The sequence below is a fragment of the Coregonus clupeaformis genome, unplaced genomic scaffold, assembly GCF_020615455.1.
Source record: "Coregonus clupeaformis isolate EN_2021a unplaced genomic scaffold, ASM2061545v1 scaf0398, whole genome shotgun sequence".
NCBI lineage: Eukaryota > Metazoa > Chordata > Actinopteri > Salmoniformes > Salmonidae > Coregonus > Coregonus clupeaformis.
In genome coordinates, this window is record NW_025533853.1 from 75,001 (window position 1) to 98,564 (window position 23,564).

The following is a 23,564-nucleotide window of genomic DNA, read 5'->3' on the forward strand; positions in this document are numbered from 1 at the left end:
GCCGCAGAGACATGAACGATTTTAAACTTTGACCCTGTCACAGCTTTTTTATTTTTAAGTTCACAATCTCAGACAGAAATGCACTGCTTGTTATTTTTGTCACATTCACAACCGTAAGACAGCTATTTTCAAGCAGGGGCTTTATGTCATAGACCCTCAGAGTTTCAGAATGGGATGGATAATGGAAGCCATTTTGGTAAAAGGAGGAAAACAAACCAGTTGGCAGAACAGGCAAAGGTGATGCACTTCCTGCTTTTACTTCCTTATACAGGAAAGTAACAGTAAAACATGATGTATCACAAGTTTGTTTAATAGCATTATTGTCAACCTTAAAATATTGTCATAAATACCGTTTCTACATGTTCTATGGACCCAGCCTATTCCCAGATGCTATTGTTCTGTGTAAACAGCCTCTAAGATAGAGTATGTATACAGACCATAAATGTCTCTCTATATAATATCAGTACTTGTTGCATTTAAAAACTTGTCTAAGTCCTGTCATCAACTGATTTCAGCCAGTGTTTGGCTGTGGATTGACTGCATTGTTTGAATGGAATGTTGGCAAATTGGCAGTTAATTAGAAAAATGTATTGAATTGTTCCTCTAAAACTGGCTAGCTAGCTAGCTAGCTAGCTAACAAACTGTGCGGTTATATCTATAAAATGCTTTGCTTTACACAATATTTTATAATATTTTATTTGTTATTTGATCAAAGTGTTCCTTTACGAAGATGGATGATTATGGCTAGTTTTTTTTATCTCGTCTTTACCTTGTAAGTAATTATCTTGTAATGTGTTCATTTTCCTGTTCATGATGAATTAAAGTTGGTTATAGTCCAAGCGTTGTCAGATATGTTCTTGTCATTATCTGAAATGGCTAGCCAGCTAGCTAGTCCGCTAACAAGCTAGTAACAAACCAAAACATTGTTTAGAATGTTGCTTTTACTTGCCTTGCTTGTTAGATTGACATATCTTAAATACATTTTTAAATGGGGATGGGTTTATTGGTGTTAAAATAGAGAGGCTATGCAATCTCAAACAGAGATTGGAATAATGTGTCTCTATAGGCTATATATGAACATACAGAAACTAACCCAGTGCACATCTTCAAATCTCTTACAATCCTATAGGCTCAAAGCTTTTCTTTTGACCGACTGACCTCGAATTGTTCAAATTGTTATGTGGTTTCTTCGTTGACTTCTTTTCTGGTCATCTGAGACCCCCCCAGTAAGAGGTAGTTATTAGCACCTGGAGATCATTACAATTAGGTGACAACTGAAACATAGGCTATTTACACAGGCAGCACAATTCTGATCTTTGTTTCACTAATTGGACTTTTGACCAATCAGATCAGCTCTGAAAAAGATCTGATGTGATTGGTCAAAAAAACAATTAGTAGAAAAAATATCAGAATTGGGCTGCCTGTGTAAATACAGCCATATTTCCTCCTGCCACTCGGAAATGTGTACTGTCATTATAATACACTGGGATATAAACATGTCATTATAATACACTGGGAGATAAACATGTCATTATAATACACTGGGAGATAAACATGTCATTATAATACACAGGGATATAAACATGTCATTATAATACACTGGGATATAAACATGGCATTATATAACACTGGGAGATATACATGGAACACATGTCATTATAATACACTGGGATATAAACATGTCATTATAATACACTGGGAGATAAACATGTCATTATAATACACTGGGATATAAACATGGCATTATAATACACTGGGATATAAACATAGCATTATATAACACTGGGAGATAAACATGGAACATATGTCATTATAATACACTGGTAGATAAACATGTCATTATAATACACTGGGATATAAACAGATTTGGCAGACTAAAAAGATTTGGCATGGGTCCTCAGATCCTCAAAAAATTCTACAGCTGCACCATCGAGAGTATCCTGACTGGTTGCATCACCGCCTGGTATGGCAACTGCTTGGCCTCTGACCGCAAGGCACTACAGAGGGTAGTGCGTACGGCCCAGTACATCACTGGGGCAAAGCTCCCTGCCATCCAAGACCTCTATACCAGGCGGTGTCAGAGGAAGGCCCTCAAAATTGTCAAAGACTCCAGCCACCCTAGTCATAGACTGTTCTCTCTGCTACCGCACGGCAAGCGGTACCGGAGTGCCAAGTCTAGGTCCAAAAGACTTCTCAACAGCTTCTACCCACAAGCCATAAGACTCCTGAACAGCTAATCATGGCTACCCGGACTATTTGCACTGCCCCCCACCCCATCCTTTTTACGCTGCTGCTACTCTGTTAAGTATTTATGCATAGTCACTTTAACTCTACCCACATGTACATATTACCTCAACTACCTCAACTAGCCGGTGCCCCCGCACATTGACTCTGCACCGTTACCCCCCTGTATATATAGCCTCCCTACTGTCACTTTATTTTACTTCTGCTCTTTGTTTTTCTCAACACTTTTTTTTGTTGTTGTTTTATTCTTACTTTTTTTGTTTAAAATAAACGCACTGTTGGTTAAGGGCTGTAAGTAAGCATTTCACTGTAATGTCTGCACTTGTTGTATTCGGCGCATGTGACCAATAAAATTTGATTTGATTTGATTTGATGTCATTATAATACACTGGGAGATAAACATGGCATTATAATACACTGGGATATAAACATGTCATTATAATACACTGGGATATAAACATGTCATTATAATACACTGGGATATAAACATGTCATTATAATACACTGGGAGATAAACATGTCATTATAATACACTGGGATATAAACATGTCATTATAATACACTGGGATATAAACATGGCATTATAATACACTGGGATATAAACATGTCATTATAATACACTGGGATATAAACATGTCATTATAATACACTGGGAGATAAACATGTCATTATAATACACTGGGAGATAAACATGTCATTATAATACACTGGGATATAAACATGTCATTATACATTTTGAAGCATACAATATAGCTCAGTATTTGTATTATTTATTTTATACAGTCTTTTTTGTTCAGCTTTATCAAGGGTTCCAATAATTTTGGATCTGACTCTACATAGCAATGGCTAACTGTGGACTTTAACACCTTCTTACAAAGCAACAGAGGTGGTTGATTCTGCTCCCCACAAGTCTTTAGTGTTACACTCCTGATGGAAACACCATTACACTAGAGCTAACATTAACATAAACCCTGGTGACACCCTGGTGTGGGGTCAGTCTCAGGTGGACGTGAGGCATAACAGTGTCTTCATGGAAATCAGATGATATCAGTCCAAGAATCCTGAGAGAGATTAATATTTAATTGCTGATAGATTCCTGGAAAGAACCATAAAGATTTGTAATGACTTAAGGCCTAGGCAATGTGTGTGTGGGTGTGATTCATGTGTGACAGAGAGAATCATAACTTATTTTATTGCTGATTTACAAAGTTATTGCCGAGCACATTGGAGCAATAATGAGCAATGTGCAACAGAGTGGGGTATGAGACATTGGAGCAATGATGAGCAATGTGCAACAGAGTGGGGTATGAGACATTGGAGCAATGATGAGCAATGTGCAACAGAGTGGGGTATGAGACATTGGAGCAATGATGAGCAATGTGCAACAGAGTGGGTTATGAGACATTGGATCAATGATGAGCAATGTGCAACAGAGTGGGGTATGAGACATTGGAGCAATGATGAGCAATGTGCAACAGAGTGGGTTATGAGACATTGGAGCAATGATGAGCAATGTGCAACAGAGTGGGTTATGAGACATTGGATCAATGATGAGCAATGTGCAACAGAGTGGGTTATGAGACATTGGAGCAATGATGAGCAATGTGCAACAGAGTGGGGTATGAGACATTGGATCAATGATGAGCAATGTGCAACAGAGTGGGGTATGAGACATTGGAGCAATGATGAGCAATGTGCAACAGAGTGGGTTATGAGACATTGGAGCAATGATGAGCAATGTGCAACAGAGTGGGGTATGAGACATTGGATCAATGATGAGCAATGTGCAACAGAGTGGGTTATGAGACATTGGATCAATGATGAGCAATGTGCAACAGAGTGGGTTATGAGACATTGGAGCAATGATGAGCAATGTGCAACAGAGTGGGGTATGAGACATTGGAGCAATGTGCAACAGAGTGGGTTATGAGACATTGGAGCAATGATGAGCAACATGGACATGAATAAGTGACGCAGTGGTCTAAGGCACTGCATCGCAGTGCTAGCTGTGCCACTAGAGATCCTGGTTCGAATCCAGGCTCTGTCGTAGCCGGCCGCGACCGGGAGACCCATGGGGCGGCGCACAATTGGCCCAGCGTCGTCCAGGGTAGGGGAGGGAATGGCCGGCAGGGATGTAGCTCAGTTGGTAGAGCATGGCGTTTGCAACGCCAGGGTTGTTTTTTTTTTTGTTTTTTTTTGTCATTTAGCAGACGCTCTTATCCAGAGCGACTTACAGGAGCAATTAGGGTTAAGTGCCTTGCTCAAGGGCACCACGACAGATTTTTCACCTAGTCGGCTCGGGGATTAGAACCAGCGACCTTTCAGTTACTGGCACTATGCTCTTAACCACTAAGCTACCTGCCGCCCTACAGGGTTGTGGGTTCGATTCCCACGGGGGTCCAGTATGGAAAATAAATAAAATGTATGCACTCACTTAACTGTAAGTCACTCTGGATAAGAGCGTCTGCTAAATGACTAAAATGTAAATAATAGATGTCATATGAAGCATGGTTGGACAAAACTACCCAAAACAAATCAAAACTGCAAATGCATCCAACAAGTTTGTAGAGTCACAAGCTTGATATAGTCATTCCATGCAAGGAATATGGGACCAAATACTACATTTGTGACTACTTTAATACAATATAAGTGAATTTGTCCACATATTTATGACTTCTTCACATGGGGGTGGACTTCATACATAAAGTGCTTTCATTTCTAAACAGTAAAATAGATATATATGAAGGTGAAATATGAGGTGACGTTCTGTACTGTGGCCTCATATGAAAAACATAATTGTCTCACATCAGATTGCGCAACAGCCGTCTGCTCCTGGCAACTGCGTGTGCCATTAAAATGACGGTACATTTGATCTCAAATCCGAAATGCTGGAGTATAGAGTCCTAATAGATATGGAGGGGATTGGAAAGAACAAGGGACAGGAGGAATGGTACAGTTTGTTGATAAAGTTCCTGGAAAGAACAAGGGACAGGAGGAATGGTACAGTTTGTTGATAAAGTTCCTGGAAAGAACAAGGGACAGGAGGAATGGTACAGTTTGTTGATAAGTTCCTGGAAAGAACAAGGGACAGGAGGAATGGTACAGTTTGTTGATAAAGTTCCTGGAAAGAACAAGGGACAGGAGGAATGGTACAGTTTGTTGATAAGTTCCTGGAAAGAACAAGGGACAGGAGGAATGGTACAGTTTGTTGATAAGTTCCTGGAAAGAACAAGGGACAGGAGGAATGGTACAGTTTGTTGATAAGTTCCTGGAAAGAACAAGGGACAGGAGGAATGGTACAGTTTGTTGATAAGTTCCTGGAAAGAACAAGGGACAGGAGGAATGGTACAGTTTGTTGATAAGTTCCTGGAAAGAACAAGGGACAGGTCAAGGAGGGACTTATGGCCTGGACAATAAAGTACTGCTGTAAAATTCTGAAACTGATCCAGCCACTGTGCCCTTCTACTCCCTAACTACAACAATGATGTGTGTGTGTGTGTGTGTGTGTGTGTGTGTGTGATTTTCAACTGGAAGATTTGGCATCATCTCCCTCTATAGTGTAACAGGCACAGAGAAGACGTGTCTCTGGGAATACTGCTGAGTTCATAACGTCTCCTAAACGTGTCTATACCAGCGCACCACGGTCAAATGTATGAGAAAAAAATGTATGCGCTCTGGATAAGAGCGTCTGCTAAATGACAAAAATGTAAATGTAATAATGATTAATAATTAATGATTTAGCAGACGCTCTTATCCAGAGCGACTCACAGGAGCAATTAGGGTTAAGTGCCTTGCTCAAGGGCACATCGACAGATTTTTCACCTAGTCGGCTTGGGGATTAGAACCAGCGACATTTCGGTTACTGGCACAGCGCTCTTAACCACTTAGCCACCTGCCGCCAAATGTCAAATGTCAAATGTCAAATGCATTGGAACGCCCCCCTCCAGCTGGTCATTACTAGTGTGATGCTCTGGAACGCCCCCCTCCAGCTGGTCATTACTAGTGTGATGCACTGGAACGCCCCCCTCCTGCTGGTCATTACTAGTGTGATGCACTGGAACGCCCCCCTCCAGCTGGTCATTACTAGTGTGATGCACTGGAACGCCCCCCTCCAACTGGTCATTACTAGTGTGATGCACTGGAACGCCCCCCTCCAGCTGGTCATTACTAGTGTGATGCACTGGAACGCCCCCTCCAACTGGTCATTACTAGTGTGATGCACTGGAACGCCCCCTCCAGCTGGTCATTACTAGTGTGATGCACTGGAACGGCCCCCTCCAACTGGTCATTACTAGTGTGATGCACTGGAACGCCCCCCTCCAGCTGATCATTACTAGTGTGATGCACTGGAACGCCCCCCTCCAGCTGGTCATTACTAGTGTGATGCACTGGAACGCCCCCCTCCAGCTGGTCATTACTAGTGTGATGCACTGGAACGCCCCCCCTCCAGCTGGTCATTACTAGTGTGATGCCCTGGAACGCCCCCCTCCAGCTGGTCATTACTAGTGTGATGCTCTGGAACGCCCCCCTCCAACTGGTCATTACTAGTGTGATGCACTGGAACGCCCCCCTCCAGCTGGTCATTACTAGTGTGATGCACTGGAACGCCCCCCTCCAGCTGGTCATTACTAGTGTGATGCACTGGAACGCCCCCCTCCAGCTGGTCATTACTAGTGTGATGCACTGGAACGCCCCCCTCCTGCTGGTCATTACTAGTGTGATGCACTGGAACGCCCTCCTCCAACTGGTCATTACTAGTGTGATGCACTGGAACGCCCCCCTCCAGCTGGTCATTACTAGTGTGATGCACTGGAACGCCCCCCTCCAGCTGGTCAATACTAGTGTGATGCACTGGAACGCCCCCCTCCAGCTGGTCATTACTAGTGTGATGCACTGGAACGCCCCCCTCCAGCTGGTCATTACTAGTGTGATGCACTGGAACGCCCCCCTCCAGCTGGTCTTTACTAGTGTGATGCACTGGAACGCCCCCCTCCAGCTGGTCATTACTAGTGTGAAACAGGTCTATCATCTCTGAGTGCTGACATCTCTGATTGTATTGGTCACATACACGTGTTCAGCAGATGTTATTGCGGGTGTAGCGAAACGCTTGTGTTTCTAGCTCCGACAGTGCAGTAATATCTAACAATTTCACAACATATACCCAATACATACTAATCTAAGTAAAGAATGGAATTGAAGAATATATACATATATGGACAAGCAATGACAGAGCGGCATGGACTAAGATACAGTAGAATATTATAGAATAGAATGCAGTATATACATATGAGATGAGTAGTGCAAGATATGTAAACATTATTAAAGTGACTAGTGTTCCATTTCTTAAAGTGGCCAGTGATTTCAATAGGCAGCAGCAGCCTCTAATGTGCTAGTGATGGCTATTTAACAGTCTGATGGCCTTGAGATAGAAGCTGTTTTTCAGTCTCTCGGTCCCAGCTTTGATGCACCTGTTCTGACCTCGCCTTCTGGATGATAGCGGGGTGAACAGGCAGTGGCTCGGGTGGTTGATGTCCTTGATGATCTTTTTGGCCTTCCTGTGACATCGGGTGCTGTAGGTGTCCTGGAGGGTGGGTAGTTTGCCCCCGGTGATGCATTGTGCAGACTCCACCACCCTCTGGAGAGTCCTGCGGTTGCGGGCTGTGCAGTTGCCGTACCAGGCGGTGATACAGCCCGACAGGATGCTCTCAATTGTGCATCTGTAAAAGTTTGTGAGGGTTTTAGGTGCCAAGCCAAATTTCTTGAGCCTCCTGTTGCGCCTTCTTCACCACACGGTTTGTGTGGGTGGACCATTTCAGTTTGTCAGTGATGTGTACGCCGAGGAACTTGAAGCTTTCCACCTTCTCCACTGCGGTCCCGTCGATGTGGATAGGGGGGGTGCACCCACTGCTGTTTCCTGAAGTCCACGATCATCTCCTTTGTTTTGTTGATGTTGAGTGAGAGGTTATTTTCCTGGCACCACACTCCCAGAGCCCTCACTTCCTTCCTGTAGGCTGTCTCGTCTGCAAACTTGATGATTGAGTTGGAGGCGTGCTTGGCCACGCAGTCATGGGTGAACAGGGAGTACAGGAGGGGGCTGAGCATGCACCCTTGTGGGGCCCCAGTGTTGAGGATCAGCGAAGTGGAGGTGTTGTTTCCTACCTTCACCACCTGGTGAACACAAATTCAACCACTGACTGTTTGCTCATTGATGTTGCTCTAAGATGGCAACTCAGAGCAAATGCGCATGTGCCAATTGAATAATAATAATAATAATATGCCATTTAGCAGACGCTTTTATCCAAAGCGACTTAAGTCATGTGTGCATACATTTTTACGTATGGGTGGTCCCGGGGATCGAACCCACTACCCTTGGCGTTACAAGCGCCGTGCTCTACCAGCTGAGCTACAGAGGACCACAGCAATCTCAGCAAAGAAACAGTCGGTGGTTGTATTTGATTAACGTTTATTGAAAAAGTAAGGATTTCAGCAAACAAATAATGTTGTTTTTAAACACTATAATTTGTTTGCGAGCATGAAAGCTGTAATTTATGGTTGACGCTGCTTGTTTGCCATCGGCCAATCGGCGTTCTCAACAAGTTCAAAGCACTTGAACGCACACAAATCATTGATGAAGTTTACAAGGAATATTTCCCCAGTTTCCCACTTGGTATGAACGCAGCATAATACTACTATCAGGAGGAAACACCCACTTGGCAAGAACACCTCATACTTATTAAAATTCAAGCCCCTTTTCCCAAATCATGAACAGACAGATCGAGCCCAGCTGGAAGCCTTTACAGTCTGTAAAGAGCTCTCTGGTTGGCTGGCTATCCCCATGCATCTGTGGTGTGGTGTGGTGTGGTGTGGCTTTGAAACTAGCTAACTACTGCCACCTGGCGGTTGGCTTTCTACCCAGGCGACTTGGCGAGGCTCAGTGTGAGCGGCAGCGCTTTTATTCTAGGTTGTCTGGAACGCCCCCAATGAAGTGCAGCACTTCCTGCTTCTCTCCGAACCAGGAAATAAACAGTCGGTGGCTGGGGCTGGTTTAATTAACAGACGGTGTAAGGGCCTTTTAAAACATCATCGAATCATAGCTATTTGGCCAAGTTATCGCCAGTCACCATGGCCGGCTTCTTCAAGAAAAAGACAGTGGATGGTAAGTGTAATCATCACCGATTCGACGTTTCAGCTAGTTAGCTAACATTAGCCTCAGTCTAGCCTCTGAGAGTGAAATACTTACACACTTGTCGCTAACATGTAGGCTCAGCATTCCCATTACAAGTCAGAATGTTGAGTAAACTTATATTTTACTTATTTACCTGTGGACCACCGTTGATTTTTGTCCTTAAATATGAGGTAATCTAAAAAAAACTCAGGGAAGCGTTATTAGCCTGACTTTTAATACGCTGGTCTGTATAGGGTACCACAGAGTCATAATACAGATAACATAGTAGGACATGCTGTTGGTCCTTTTGGCGGTGGAGATGGAGATAGGGTATCCACAGGAAAGGTTTGCTTACCCGATTCTGTTACTTTATGCATAGAGCCCCACCCGCAGTGGTGGTGTCATAATACCCATAAAACCTAGCGGTCAAACAGGGAAATGGTTCCAATTGTTGTTCCACCGTTTATTTTTCCCGCAGGGGATTTTTAGAAACACTTAAAATAAGGGCTGTGTTTCGTTTAAGCTTACCCAGAAGTCACGTTTTGATAACCGTGTAAATCTCTCCAGGACAAGGTGACTTTTTTAAAAAGTTTCTAAAATCCCCTATGGGGAAAAATGAATGGTGGAAAATCGATTAGAACCATTTCCCTGTTTGACCGCTAGGTTTTATGGGTAGTATGACACCACCACTGTGGGGCTCTATGCATAAAGAGATTGAAAATACCCCCCCACCGCAAAAAGTCGGGTAAGCAAACCTTTCCTGTGGATACCCTATCTCCACCGCCTACCGCCAAAAGGAACAACGGCATGTACAACCGGTAAAGTAAGTGGAAATATCATTTTATTCAACATTCTGGCATGTAGAGACTATTGCGTCTTTTCTAGGGCGACTTCGGTCAGACTGTTAAGCCATGGAGTAACCATGGTAACAGTTTGATGTTTTGACAAGCCTCAGTCATAACATATATGTTGTTAACTTGCTACCTAGTTATCAATTGCCTTGTTAACATTGAAAGTGACTCTCATAAGATGATGGTCAATCGTTAGCTAGCTACGTGATGCTGCTGTAGAATCCCCCTCTCCCTCTGCTGATCTCTACCTCTCTCTCCTGTCTTTCTCCTCTGTCTGTCTCCTGTATCCTCTCTCTGTCTCTCTCTCTCTCCTGTCTCCTCTCTCTCTCTCTCTCTCCTGTCTCTCTCTCTCTCTCTCCTGTCTCCTCTCTCTCTCTCTCTTGTCTCCTCTCTCTCTCTCTCTCTCTCTCTCTCTCTCCTGTCTCCTCTCTCTCTCTCCTGTCTCCTCTCTCTCTCTCCTGTCTCCTCTCTCCTGTCTCTCTCTCTCTCTCTCTCTCTCTCTCTCTCTCTCTCTGTCTCTCTCTCTCTGTCTCTCCCTCTCTCTCTCTGTCTCTCTCTCTCCTCTGTCTTTCTCCTCTCTGTCTCCTCTCTCTCTGTCCTCTCTCTCCTCTGTCCTCTCTCTCTTGTCCTCTCTCTCCTCTCTCCTGTCTTTCTCCTCTGTCTCCACTCTCTCCTGTCTTCTCTCTCTCTCTCCTGTCTTTCTCCTCTGTCCCCTCTCTCTCTCTCCTGTCTTTCTCCTCTGTCCCCTCTCTCTCTCCTGTCTTTCTCCTCTGTCCCTCTCTCTCTCTCTCTCTCTCTCCTGTCTGTCTCCTCTGTGTCCTCTCTCTCTCTCCTCTGTCTCTCTCCTCTTCTCTCCTCTGTCTGTCTCCTCTCTCTCTCTCTCTCCTGTCTTTCTCCTCTGTCCCCTCTCTCTCCCTCTCTCCTGTCTGTCTCCTCTGGCTCCTCTCTGTCCTCTGTCTGTCTGGCTCCTCTGTCTGTCTCCTCTCTCTCTCCTGTCTTTCTCCTCTGTCTGTCTCCTGTCTCCTCTCTCTCTCTGTCTCTCTCTCTGTCTCTCTCTCTGTCTCTCCCTCTCTCTCTCTGTCTCTCTCTCTCCTCTGTCTTTCTCCTCTCTGTTTCCTCTCTCTCTGTCCTCTCTCTCCTCTGTCCTCTCTATCTTGTCTTTCTCCTCTGTCTCCACTCTCTCCTGTCTTCTCTCTCTCTCTCTCCTATCTTTCTCCTCTGTCCCCTCTCTCTCTCTCTCTCCTGTCTTTCTCCTTTGTCCCCTCTCTCTCTCTCTCTCCTGTCTTTCTCCTCTGTCCCCTCTCTCTCTCTCTCTCCTGTCTGTCTCCTCTGTCTCCTCTCTCTCTCCCCTGTCTGTCTCCTCTCTCTCTCTCCTCTGTCTGTCTCCTCTTCTCTCCTCTGTCTGTCTCCTCTCTCTCTCTCCTGTCTTTCTCCTCTCTCCTCTGTCCCCTCTCTCTCTCCTGTCTGTCTCCTCTGGCTCCTCTCTGTCCTCTGTCTGTCTGGCTCCTCTGTCTGTCTCCTCTCTCTCTCTCCTGTCTATCTCCTCTTCTCTCCTCTGTCTGTCTCCTCTCTCTCTCTCTCCTCTGTCTGTCTCCTCTCTCTCTCTCTCTCTCTCTCTCTCTCTCTCTCTCTCTCTCTCTCTCTCTCTCAATTCAAAGGGCTTCATTGGCACGGAAAACGTATGTTTTGGCAATGGCCAAAGCAAGTGAAATAGATAATAAAACAAAAGTGAAATGAACGATAAATAGTTTCTCTCTCTCTCTCTCTTCTAGTCTCTCTAGTACTGATCTTGTAGTGTTCTCTCCCATCACTACCTCTAGATGTGATAAAGGAGCAGACCAAAGAGCTGAGAGGAACCCAGAGACAGATCACCAGAGACAGATCTTCCCTGGAGAAACAGGAAAAACAACTGGTGGGTGTGGTCTGTATACAGAGAGTGTCTGAGTCAAGGATAATGTACAGTGCATTCGGAAAGTATTCAGACCCCTTCACTTTTTCCACATTTTGTTATGTTACAGCCTTATTTGAAAATGAATACAATTGTTTTTTCCACTCATCAATCTACACACAATAATGACAAAGCAAAAACAGGTTTTTAGAAATTTTTGCAAATGTATTAAAAATAAAAAACGGAAATATCACATTTATGTAAGTGTTCATACCTTTTGCTCAGTACTTTGTTGAAGCACCTTTGGCAGCGATTACAGCCTCAAGTCTTCTTGGGTATGACGCTACAAGCTTGGCACACCTGTATTTGGGGAGTTTCTCCCATTCTTCTCTGCAGATCCTCTCAAGCTCTGTCAGGTTTGATGGGGGCGTTGCTGCAAAGCTATTTTCAGGTCTCTCCAGAGATGTTAGATCGGGTTCAAGTCCGGGCTCTGGCTGGGCCATTTAAGGACATTCAGGGACTTGTCCCGAAGCCACTCATGCGTTGTCTTGGCTGTGTGCTTAGGGTCGTTGTCCCGTTGGAAGGTGAACCTTCGCCCCAGTCTGAGGTCCTGAGCAGGTTTTCATCAAGGATTTCTCTGTACTTTGCTCCGTTCATCTTTCCCTTGATCCTGACTAGTCTCCCTGCTGCCACCACCATGCTTCACTGTAGGGATGGTATTGGCCAGGTGATGAGTGGTGCCAGGTTTCCTCCAGACGTGACGTTTTGCATTCAGGCCAAAGAGTTCAATCTTGGTTTCATCAGACCAGAGAATTTTGTTTCTCATGGTCTGAGAGTCCTTTAGGTGCCTTTTGGCAAACTCCAAGCGGGCTGTCATGTGCCTTTTACTGAGGAGTGGCTTCCGTCTGGCCACTCTACCATAAAGGCCTGATTGGTGGAGTGCTGCAGAGATGGTTGTCCTTCTGGAAGGTTCTCCCATCTCCACAGAGGAACTCTGGAGCTCTGTCAGAGTGACGATTGGGTTCTTGGTCATCTCCCTGACCAAGGCCCTTCTCCCCAGATTGCTCAGTTTGGCCGGGTGGCCAGCTCTAGGAAGAGTCTTGGTGAATCCAAACTTCTTCCATTTAAGAACGTTGGAGGCCACCGTGTTCTTGGGGACCTTCAATGCTGCAGAAATGTTTTGGTACCCTTCCCCAGATCTGTGCCTCGACACAATCCTATCTCGGAGCTCTACGGACAATTCCTTCGACCTCATGGCTTGGTTTTTGCTCTGACATGCACTGTCAACTTTGGGACCTTATATAGACAGGTGTGTGCCTTTCCAAATCATGTCCAATTAATTTAATTTAATCAAGTTTTAGAAACATCTCAAGGATGATCAATGGAAACAGGATGCACCTGAGCTGAATTCCGAGTCTCATAGCAAAGGGTCTGAATACTTAAGTAAGGTATTTCTGTTTTTTATTTTTAATAGATTTGCAAAAAAATCGAAACCTGTTTTCGCTTTGTCATTATGGGGTATTGTGTGTAGATTGATGAGGGGAAAAAATGAATTTAATAAATTTTAGAAAAGGCTGTAACGTAACAAAATGTGGAAAAAGTCAAGGGGTCTGAATACTTTCCGAATGCACAGTAGGTCTATGTGGAAAACCCCTACCTTGAGTCATGGATAATGTTGGTCTATGTGGGAAACCCCTACCTTGAGTGGCAGCCTGTATGTGATGTCATTACATTCATGCCAAACATAACAATGAGTGACAAGAAGTTGGCATGATGGCACAAACTGGCTGGCACCCAGGCTAGTCGGCACCCAGGCTAGTCGGCACCCAGGCTAGTCGGCACCCAGGCTAGTCGGCACCCAGGCTAGTCGGCACCCGGATTGTTGTCTTGGTCTCCATCTTTGTTTGTCTCCCAGGAAATGGAGATCAAGAAGATGGCTAAGACCGGGAACAAGGAGGCGTGTACCATCCTGGCCAAGCAGCTGGTTCAGCTGAGGAGACAGAAGAACAGGACCTACGCCGTCAGTTCAAAGGTCACCTCCATGTCCTCTCAGACCAAACTCATGAACTCACAGATGAAGATGGCAGGGGCCATGGCTACCACTACCAAGGTGAGTGGGGATCTCTCTCTGTGTGTGTGTGTTAGGATCGTTGTCCTGTTGGAAGGTGAACCTTCGCCCCAGTCTGAGGTCCTGAGCGCTCTGGAGCAGGTTTTCATCAAGGATTTCTCCTGAGTGGCGCAGTGGTCTAAGGCACTGCATCGCAGTGTTAACTGTGCCACTAGAGATCCTGGTTCGAATCCAGGCTCTGTCGCAGCCGGCCGCGACCGGGAGACTCATGGGCGGCGCACAATTGGCCCAGCGTCGTCCAGGGTAGGGGAGGGAATGGCCGGCAGGGATGTAGCTCAGTTGATAGAGCATGGCGTTTGCAACGCCAGGGTTGTGGGTTTGATTCCCACGGGGGGCCAGTATAAAAAAAAGATGTATTCACTAACTGTAAGTCGCTCTTGTTAAGAGCGTCTGTTAAATGACGTAAATGTAAATGTAAATGTGTGTGTGTGCGCGCGCCAGTGGGTTCTTCCCACAGGGTGGTGTGATGTGCCTAGTGCAACCACCCTGGACAGCATTCTCTGTCCATGTCTCTCTCTCTCTCTCTCTGTCTGTGTGTGCTGTTTTTCACGGATGTCGCCTGCCTTTGCAAAGTGTAAACAGATATCCTCCTGTAGCTCAGTTGGTTAGAGCATGGCGCTTGCAACGCCAGGGTTGTGGGTTCGTTTCCCACGGGGGGCCAGTATGAAAAATGTATGCACTCGCTAACTGTAAGTCGCTCTGGATAAAAGCGTCTGCTAAATGACTAAAAATGTAAATGATTAACCCTCTCCTCTGCCGTCTCAGACTATGCAGGCTGTCAACAAGACGATGGACCCTCAGAAGATGCACCAGACCATGCAGAACTTCCAGAAGGAGAACATGAAGATGGAGATGTCAGAGGAGATGAGTGAGAAATGGATCTATATTACACATTCCGTGTTGACGTTCCCCATGATGATGAGGCTGCTAAAATGCCATACTTGTTATTCCCTATATATAGAGTGCACTACTTTTGACCAGAGCCCTATTGCTCTGTGACAATGGTTTCATCCCAAATGGCACCCTGTCCCCTATATAGGGCGCCCTGGTCAACAGTAGTGCACTATGTAGGAGATCGAGTAGGGTGGCATTTGAGACACACCCATTGTCACTATGGCGAACCCCCTCCCCTGTGTCACTCATATATATATATATATATATATATATATATATATATACACAGTGGGGAAAAAAAGTATTTAGTCAGCCACCAATTGTGCAAGTTCTCCCATTTAAAAAGATGAGAGAGGCCTGTAATTTTCATCATAGGTACAAGTCAACTATGACAGACAAAATGAGAAAAAAAATTCCAGAAAATCACATTGTAGGATTTTTAATGAATTTATTTGCAAATTATGGTGGAAAATAAGTATTTGGTCAATAACAAAAGTTTCTCAATACTTTGTTATATACCCTTTGTTGGCAATGACACAGGTCAAACGTTTTCTGTAAGTCTTCACAAGGTTTTCACACACTGTTGCTGGTATTTTGGCCCATTCCTCCATGCAGATCTCCTCTAGAGCAGTGATGTTTTGGGGCTGTCGCTGGGCAACACGGACTTTCAACTCCCTCCAAAGATTTTCTATGGGGTTGAGATCTGGAGACTGGCTAGGCCACTCCAGGACCTTGAAATGCTTCTTACGAAGCCACTCCTTCGTTGCCCGGGCGGTGTGTTTGGGATCATTGTCATGCTGAAAGACCCAGCCACGTTTCATCTTCAATGCCCTTGCTGATGGAAGGAGGTTTTCACTCAAAATCGCACGATACTTGGCCCCATTCATTCTTTCCTTTACACGGATCAGTCGTCCTGGTCCCTTTGCAGAAAAACAGCCCCAAAGCATGATGTTTCCACCCCCATGCTTCACAGTAGGTATGGTGTTCTTTGGATGCAACTCAGCATTCTTTGTCCTCCAAACACGACGAGTTGAGTTTTTACCAAAAAGTTCTATTTTGGTTTCATCTGACCATATGACATTCTCCCAATCCTCTTCTGGATCATCCAAATGCACTCTAGCAAACTTCAGACGGGCCTGGACATGTACTGGCTTAAGCAGGGGGACACGTCTTGCACTGCAGGATTTGAGTCCCTGGCGGCGTAGTGTGTTACTGATGGTAGGCTTTGTTACTTTGGTCCCGGCTCTCTGCAGGTCATTCACTAGGTCCCCCCGTGTGGTTCTGGGATTTTTGCTCACCATTCTTGTGATCATTTTTACCCCACGGGGTGAGATCTTGCGTGGAGCCTCAGATCGAGGGAGATTATCAGTGGTCTTGTATGTCTTCCATTTCCTAATAATTGCTCCCACAGTTGATTTCTTCAAACCAAGCTGCTTACCTATTGCAGATTCAGTCTTCCCAGCCTGGTGCAGGTCTACAATTTTGTTTCTGGTGTCCTTTGACAGCTCTTTGGTCTTGGCCATAGTGGCGTTTGGAGTGTGACTGTTTGAGGTTGTGGACAGGTGTCTTTTATACTGATGACAAGTTCAAACAGGTGCCATTAATACAGGTAACGAGTGGAGGACAGAGGAGCCTCTTAAAGAAGAAGTTACAGGTCTGTGAGAGCCAGAAATCTTGCTTGTTTGTAGGTGACCAAATACTTATTTTCCACCATAATTTGCAAATAAATTCATTAAAAATCCTACAATGTGATTTTCTGGATTTTTTTTTTCTCAATTTGTCTGTCATAGTTGACGTGTACCTATGATGAAAATTACAGGCCTCTCTCATCTTTTTAAGTGGGAGAACTTGCACAATTGGTGGCTGACTAAATACTTTTTTTCCCCACTGTATATAACAGATGTTATGACAAGGGATGTCTTACAGGAGTGATCTCTTTGTCCCCTTCTCTCAGTTAACGACACGCTGGATGAGATCTTTGACGAGTCAGGAGACGAGGAGGAGTCTGATAGCATCGTCAACCAGGTTCTGGACGAGATCGGCATCGAGATATCAGGAAAGGTGAGAGATTTGGTGTTATTGTAAAATAAAATGTGTTCTCAATGATGTACCTGATTTTTAAATAAAGGCAGAATAAATCAAGAGAGTCTAAACCCTGATATTGGGAAAGGTGAGTGGGAGATCCTCAGGGCTGGTTTCCCAGACATAGATTAAGCCAAGTCCTGGACTTAAAATAACTTTCAATGGAGATTTGAAATAGGACAAGGGTTAATCTGTGTCCGTGAAACCAGCCCTATATGTAGCAATAACTCAGTTGAAAACTCCTCCATAACTGGTGATTTTAAAATTGCTTTAAGATGAAGAGATGCAAGTACTCCAGAAGGTACAACGTCATGTCCTACTGGGCTAGGGTCCTACTGGGCTAGGGTCCTACTGGGCTAGGGTCCCTACTGGGTTAGGGTCCTACTGGGCTAGGGTCCCTACTGGGCTAGGGTCCCTACTGGGTTCGGGTCCTACTGGGCTAGGGTCCTACTGGGTTAGGGTCCCTACTGGGTTCGGGTCCTACTGGGCTAGGGTCCCTACTGGGCTAGGGTCCCTACTGGGCTAGGGTCCTACTGGGCTAGGGTCCCTACTGGGCTAGGGTCCCTACTGGGCTAGGGTCCCTACTGGGTTCGGGTCCTACTGGGCTAGGGTCCTACTGGGCTAGGGTCCTACTGGGCTAGGGGCCCTACTGGGTTCGGGTCCTACTGGGCTAGGGTCCCTACTGGGCTAGGGTCCCTACTGGGTTCGGGTCCTACTGGGCTAGGGTCCCTACTGGGCTAGGGTCCCTACTGGGCTAGGGTCCCTACTGGGTTCGGGTCCTACTGGGCTAGGGTCCTACTGGGCTAGGGTCCTACTGGGCTAGGGGTCCCTACTGGGCTAGGGTCCCTACTGGGTTCGGGTCCTACTGGGCTAGGGTCCCTACTGGGCTAGGGGTCCCTACTGGGCTAGGGGTCCCTACTGGGTTCGGGTCCTACTGGGCTAGGGGTCCTACTGGGCTAGGGGTCCTACTGGGCTAGGGGCCCTACTGGGTTCGGGTCCTACTGGGCTAGGGGTCCTACTGGGCTAGGGGGCCCTACTGGGTTAGGGTCCTACTGGGTTTGGGTCCTACTGGGCTAGGGTCCCTACTGGGTTAGGGTTAGGGTCATACTGGGTTAGGGTCCTACTGGGATAGGGTCCTACTGGGATAGGATCCTACTGGGTCCTACTGGGCTAGGGTCCTACTGGGTTAGGGTCCTACTGGGCTAGGGTCCTACTGGGCTAGGGGCCTACTGAGTTAGGGTCAGGGTCCTACTGGGTTAGGGTCCTACTGGGCTAGGGTCCCTACTGGGCTAGGGTCCCTACTGGGTTCGGGTCCTACTGGGCTAGGGTCCCTACTGGGCTAGGGTCCCTACTGGGTTCGGGTCCTACTGGGCTAGGGTCCCTACTGGGCTAGGGTCCCTACTGGGCTAGGGTCCCTACTGGGTTCGGGTCCTACTGGGCTAGGGTCCTACTGGGCTAGGGTCCTACTGGGCTAGGGGCCCTACTGGGTTCGGGTCCTACTGGGCTAGGGTCCTACTGGGCTAGGGTCCTACTGGGCTAGGGGCCTACTGAGTTAGGGTTAGGGTCCTACTGGGTTTGGGTCCTACTGGGCTAGGGTCCCTACTGGGTTAGGGTTAGGGTCATACTGGGTTAGGGTCCTACTGGGATAGGGTCCTACTGGGATAGGGTCCTACTGGGATAGGGTCCTACTGGGTTAGGGTCCTACTGGGCTAGGGTCCTACTGGGCTAGGGGCCTACTGAGTTAGGGTCAGGGTCCTACTGGGTTAGGGTCCTACTGGGCTAGGGTCCTACTGGGCTAGGGTTAGCGTCCTACTGGGTTAGGGTCCTACTGGGTTAGGGTCCTACTGGGTTAGGGTCCTACTGGGCTAGGGGCCTACTGAGTTAGGGTTAGGGTCCTACTGGGTTAGGGTCCTACTGGGCTAGGGCTAGGGTCCTACTGGGCTAGGGTCCTACTGGGTTAGGGTCCTACTGGGCTAGGGTCCTACTGGGCTAGGGTCCTACTGGGTTAGGGTCCTACTGGGTCCTACTGGGCTAGGGTCCTACTGGGCTAGGGTCCTACTGGGTTAGGGTTAGGGTTCTACTGGGCTAGGGTCCTACTGGGTTAGGGTCCTACTGGGCTAGGGTCCTACTGGGTTAAGGCTAGGGTCCTACTGGGTTAGGGTCCTACTGGGTTAGGGTCCTACTGGGTTAGGGTCCTACTGGGCTAGGGGCCTACTGAGTTAGGGTTAGGGTCCTACTGGGTTAGGGTCCTACTGGGCTAGGGCTAGGGTCCTACTGGGCTAGGGTCCTACTGGGCTAGGGTCCTACTGGGCTAGGGTCCTACTGGGCTAGGGTCCTACTGGGTTAGGGTCCTACAGGACTAGGGTCCTACTGGGTTAGGGTCCTACTGGGTTAGGGTCCTACTGGGCTAGGGCTAGGGTCCTACTGGGCTAGGGTCCTACTGGGTTAGGGTCCTACTGGGCTAGGGTCCTACTGGGTTAGGGTCCTACTGGGCTAGGGTCCTACTGGGTTAGGGGCCTACTGGGCTAGGGGCCTACTGGGTTAGGGTCCTACTGGGTTCTACTGGGCTAGGGTCCTACTGGGAAAGTCATTCTGCAGCTCTATGGAAATACTCTGTAAAGGAAGTTAGCCTTGTCCGAGCAAGAATGGCTCATAGGATAGGAGATGAATCTCCTGTTTCTGTAGTGAGACAGCTTGATGTACAGGACACCCACTGGACAGGACACTAGTCTATCTCCTGTTTCTGTAGTGAGACAGCTTGATGTACAGTACACCCCCTGGACAGGACACTAGTCTATCTCCTGTTTCTGTAGTGAGACAGCTTGATGTACCAGTCCACCCCCTGGACAGGACACTAGTCTATCTCCTGTTTCTGTAGTGAGACAGCTTGATGTACCAGTACACCCCCTGGACAGGACACTAGTCTATCTCCTGTTTCTGTAGTGAGACAGCTTGATGTACAGGACACCCCCTGGACAGGACACTAGTCTATCTCCTGTTTCTGTAGTGAGACAGCTTGATGTACAGTACACCCCCTGGACAGGACACTAGTCTATCTCCTGTTTCTGTAGTGAGACAGCTTGATGTACAGTACACCCCCTGGACAGGACACTAGTCTATCTCCTGTTTCTGTAGTGAGACAGCTTGATGTACAGTACACCCCTGGACAGGACACTAGTCTATCTCCTGTTTCTGTAGTGAGACAGCTTGATGTACCAGTCCACCCCCCTGGACAGGACACTAGTCTATCTCCTGTTTCTGTAGTGAGACAGCTTGATGTACCAGTACACCCCCTGGACAGGACACTAGTCTATCTCCTGTTTCTGTAGTGAGACAGCTTGATGTACAGTACACCCCCTGGACAGGACACTAGTCTATCTCCTGTTTCTGTAGTGAGACAGCTTGATGTACCAGTACACCCCCTGGACAGGACACTAGTCTATCTCCTGTTTCTGTAGTGAGACAGCTTGATGTACCAGTACACCCCCTGGACAGGACACTAGTCTATCTCCTGTTTCTGTAGTGAGACAGCTTGATGTACCAGTACACCCCCTGGACAGGACACTAGTCTATCTCCTGTTTCTGTAGTGAGACAGCTTGATGTACCAGTACACCCCCTGGACAGGACACTAGTCTATCTCCTGTTTCTGTAGTGAGACAGCTTGATGTACCAGTACACCCCCTGGACAGGACACTAGTTTATCTCCTGTTTCTGTAGTGAGACAGCTTGATGTACCAGTACACCCCCTGGACAGGACACTAGTCTATCTCCTGTTTCTGTAGTGAGACAGCTTGATGTACCAGTACACCCCCTGGACAGGACACTAGTCTATCTCCTGTTTCTGTAGTGAGACAGCTTGATGTACCAGTACACCCCCTGGACAGGACACTAGTCTATCTCCTGTTTCTGTAGTGAGACAGCTTGATGTACAGTACACCCCTGGACAGGACACTAGTCTATCTCCTGTTTCTGTAGTGAGACAGCTTGATGTACCAGTACACCCCCTGGACAGGACACTAGTCTATCTCCTGTTTCTGTAGTGAGACAGCTTGATGTACCAGTACACCCCCTGGACAGGACACTAGTCTATCTCCTGTTTCTGTAGTGAGACAGCTTGATGTACCAGTACACCCCCTGGACAGGACACTAGTCTATCTCCTGTTTCTGTAGTGAGACAGCTTGATGTACAGGACACCCCCTGGACAGGACACTAGTCTATCTCCTGTTTCTGTAGTGAGACAGCTTGATGTACAGGACACCCCCTGGACAGGACACCCCCTGGACAGGACACTAGTCTATCTCCTGTTTCTGTAGTGAGACAGCTTGATGTACAGGACACCCCCTGGACAGGACACTAGTCTATCTCCTGTTTCTGTAGTGAGACAGCTTGATGTACAGGACACCCCCTGGACAGGACACCCCCTGGACAGGACACCCCCTGGACAGGACACTAGTACTGTGGAAATTGTTAGCATATCCTTGGGAGAATCAGGGTTGAGTTGATTCATTGTGGTTTTTTTATTGATTGCAGATGGTGAGTGCTCCTTCAACCAGCAGAAACAACCCCAGCGCTTCTACCTCCAAATCAGACAGCATCTCAGACGCAGACATCGAACGACAGCTCAAAGCCTTGGGAGTGGACTAACACACTCACACACACTCACACACACACACACACACACACCCTGTGCCTGGACACACACTCACACACACTCACACACACACCCTGCTCAGTCTCTGACTTCTCTAGTGACACTATGATAGATAGATAGATAGATATAGTCTATGTGACTTCATGTAGTTCTGGTTGTACTGCTGGGTATTGGGCCTTTGCAGTGACCAAAGGAGGAGAGTGAGTTTGAATAACGGGGCCACGTTCAGTAGCCAAACGTTGCAGATTAGAAATGTCACCAATAGATCCGACGTGATTCCTTATTCTACATGTCAGAGAGGCATGTTTGTTCTATACGTCATATTCCTATCTGAACGTTCCAAAACGTTGCATCCTGCTGAACGCACCCCCAGGTTTTCCACCTGTGTGGAGTTTAGAACAGGGGAGGTAAAGGGGAAAGTTCTAGTTCAAGGTCAGTGCTGCAGAAGGTCGCGTGATTTATCAAGTTTTAATAACAGCCTTTTTTCTTTCTTTTTTAAGGAACAGGAAAATTGAATTTTTGCATGCATAATTATTACACTCCTTGAAAAAGTCATATATTTTCATTTTGGAATGAATGAACAGTAGAATCGTAAACTGCCTTTCACCCTCCTGAAAACCAACTTTAGGATTAGTCCATTTTTCATCCTCCCACTTAGCCCCACCTCTCTGTCCCTTAGCCCCACCTCTCTCTGTCCCTCCCACTTAGCCCCACCTCTCTCTCTCCCTCCCACTTAGCCCCACCTCTCTCTGTCCCTCCCACTTAGCCCCACCTCTCTCTGTCCCTCCCACTTAGCCCCACCTCTCTCTGTCCCCCCACTTAGCCCCACCTCTCTCTGTCCCTTAGCCCCACCTCTCTCTGTCCCCCCCACTTAGCCCCACCTCTCTCTGTCCCCCCCACTTAGCCCCACCTCTCTCTGTCCCCTCCACTTAGCCCCACCTCTCTCTGTCCCTTAGCCCCACCTCTCTCTGTCCCCTCCACTTAGCCCCACCTCTCTCTATCCCCCCACTTAGCCCCACCTCTCTCTATCCCTCCACTTAGCCCCACCTCTCTCTGTCCCCCCCACTTAGCCCCACCTCTCTCTGTCCCCTCCACTTAGCCCCACCTCTCTGTCCCTCCCACTTAGCCCCACCTCTCTCTGTCCCCCCCACTTAGCCCCACCTCTCTCTGTCCCCTCCACTTAGCCCCACCTCTCTCTGTCCCTCCCACTTAGCCCCACCTCTCTCTGTCCCCCCCACTTAGCCCCACCTCTCTCTGTCCCCCCACTTAGCCCCACCTCTCTCTGTCCCCTCCACTTAGCCCCACCTCTCTCTGTCCCCCCCACTTAGCCCCACCTCTCTCTGTCCCCCCCACTTAGCCCCACCTCTCTCTGTCCCCTCCACTTAGCCCCACCTCTCTCTGTCCCCCCCACTTAGCCCCACCTCTCTCTGTCCCTCCCACTTAGCCCCACCTCTCTGTCCCTCCCACTTAGCCCCACCTCTCTCTGTCCCCTCCACTTAGCCCCACCTCTCTCTGTCCCTCCCACTTAGCCCCACCTCTCTGTCCCTCCCACTTAGCCCCACCTCTCTCTGTCCCTCCCACTTAGCCCCACCTCTCTCTGTCCCTCCCACTTAGCCCCACCTCTCTCTGTCCCTCCCACTTAGCCCCACTCTCTCTGTC

At 47.4% G+C, this 23,564-nt stretch overlaps 2 protein-coding genes across 2 annotated transcripts in view; both read left to right on the forward strand.

The window, feature by feature from the left end:
- Positions 1 to 839, forward strand: part of LOC121563781 (cytochrome P450 27C1) — a 23,414-nt gene extending 22,575 nt beyond the window's left edge. The window contains exon 9 of the mRNA XM_045215228.1: positions 1 to 839. This exon is cut by the window's left edge and continues 383 nt beyond it. The gene's annotated coding sequence lies outside the window, so the exon portion shown is untranslated.
- An 8,397-nt stretch (positions 840 to 9,236) lies between these two features.
- On the forward strand, positions 9,237 to 22,659 carry chmp2bb (charged multivesicular body protein 2Bb). The gene is made up of 6 exons (XM_041874774.2): positions 9,237 to 9,400; positions 12,081 to 12,172; positions 14,064 to 14,258; positions 15,042 to 15,144; positions 17,125 to 17,231; positions 21,785 to 22,659. Exons 1-6 carry the CDS (start codon positions 9,367 to 9,369, stop codon positions 21,896 to 21,898), a joined length of 645 nt encoding a protein of 214 aa, XP_041730708.1. The 5' UTR covers positions 9,237 to 9,366; the 3' UTR covers positions 21,899 to 22,659.
- Positions 22,660 to 23,564: the final 905 nt, after the last annotated feature.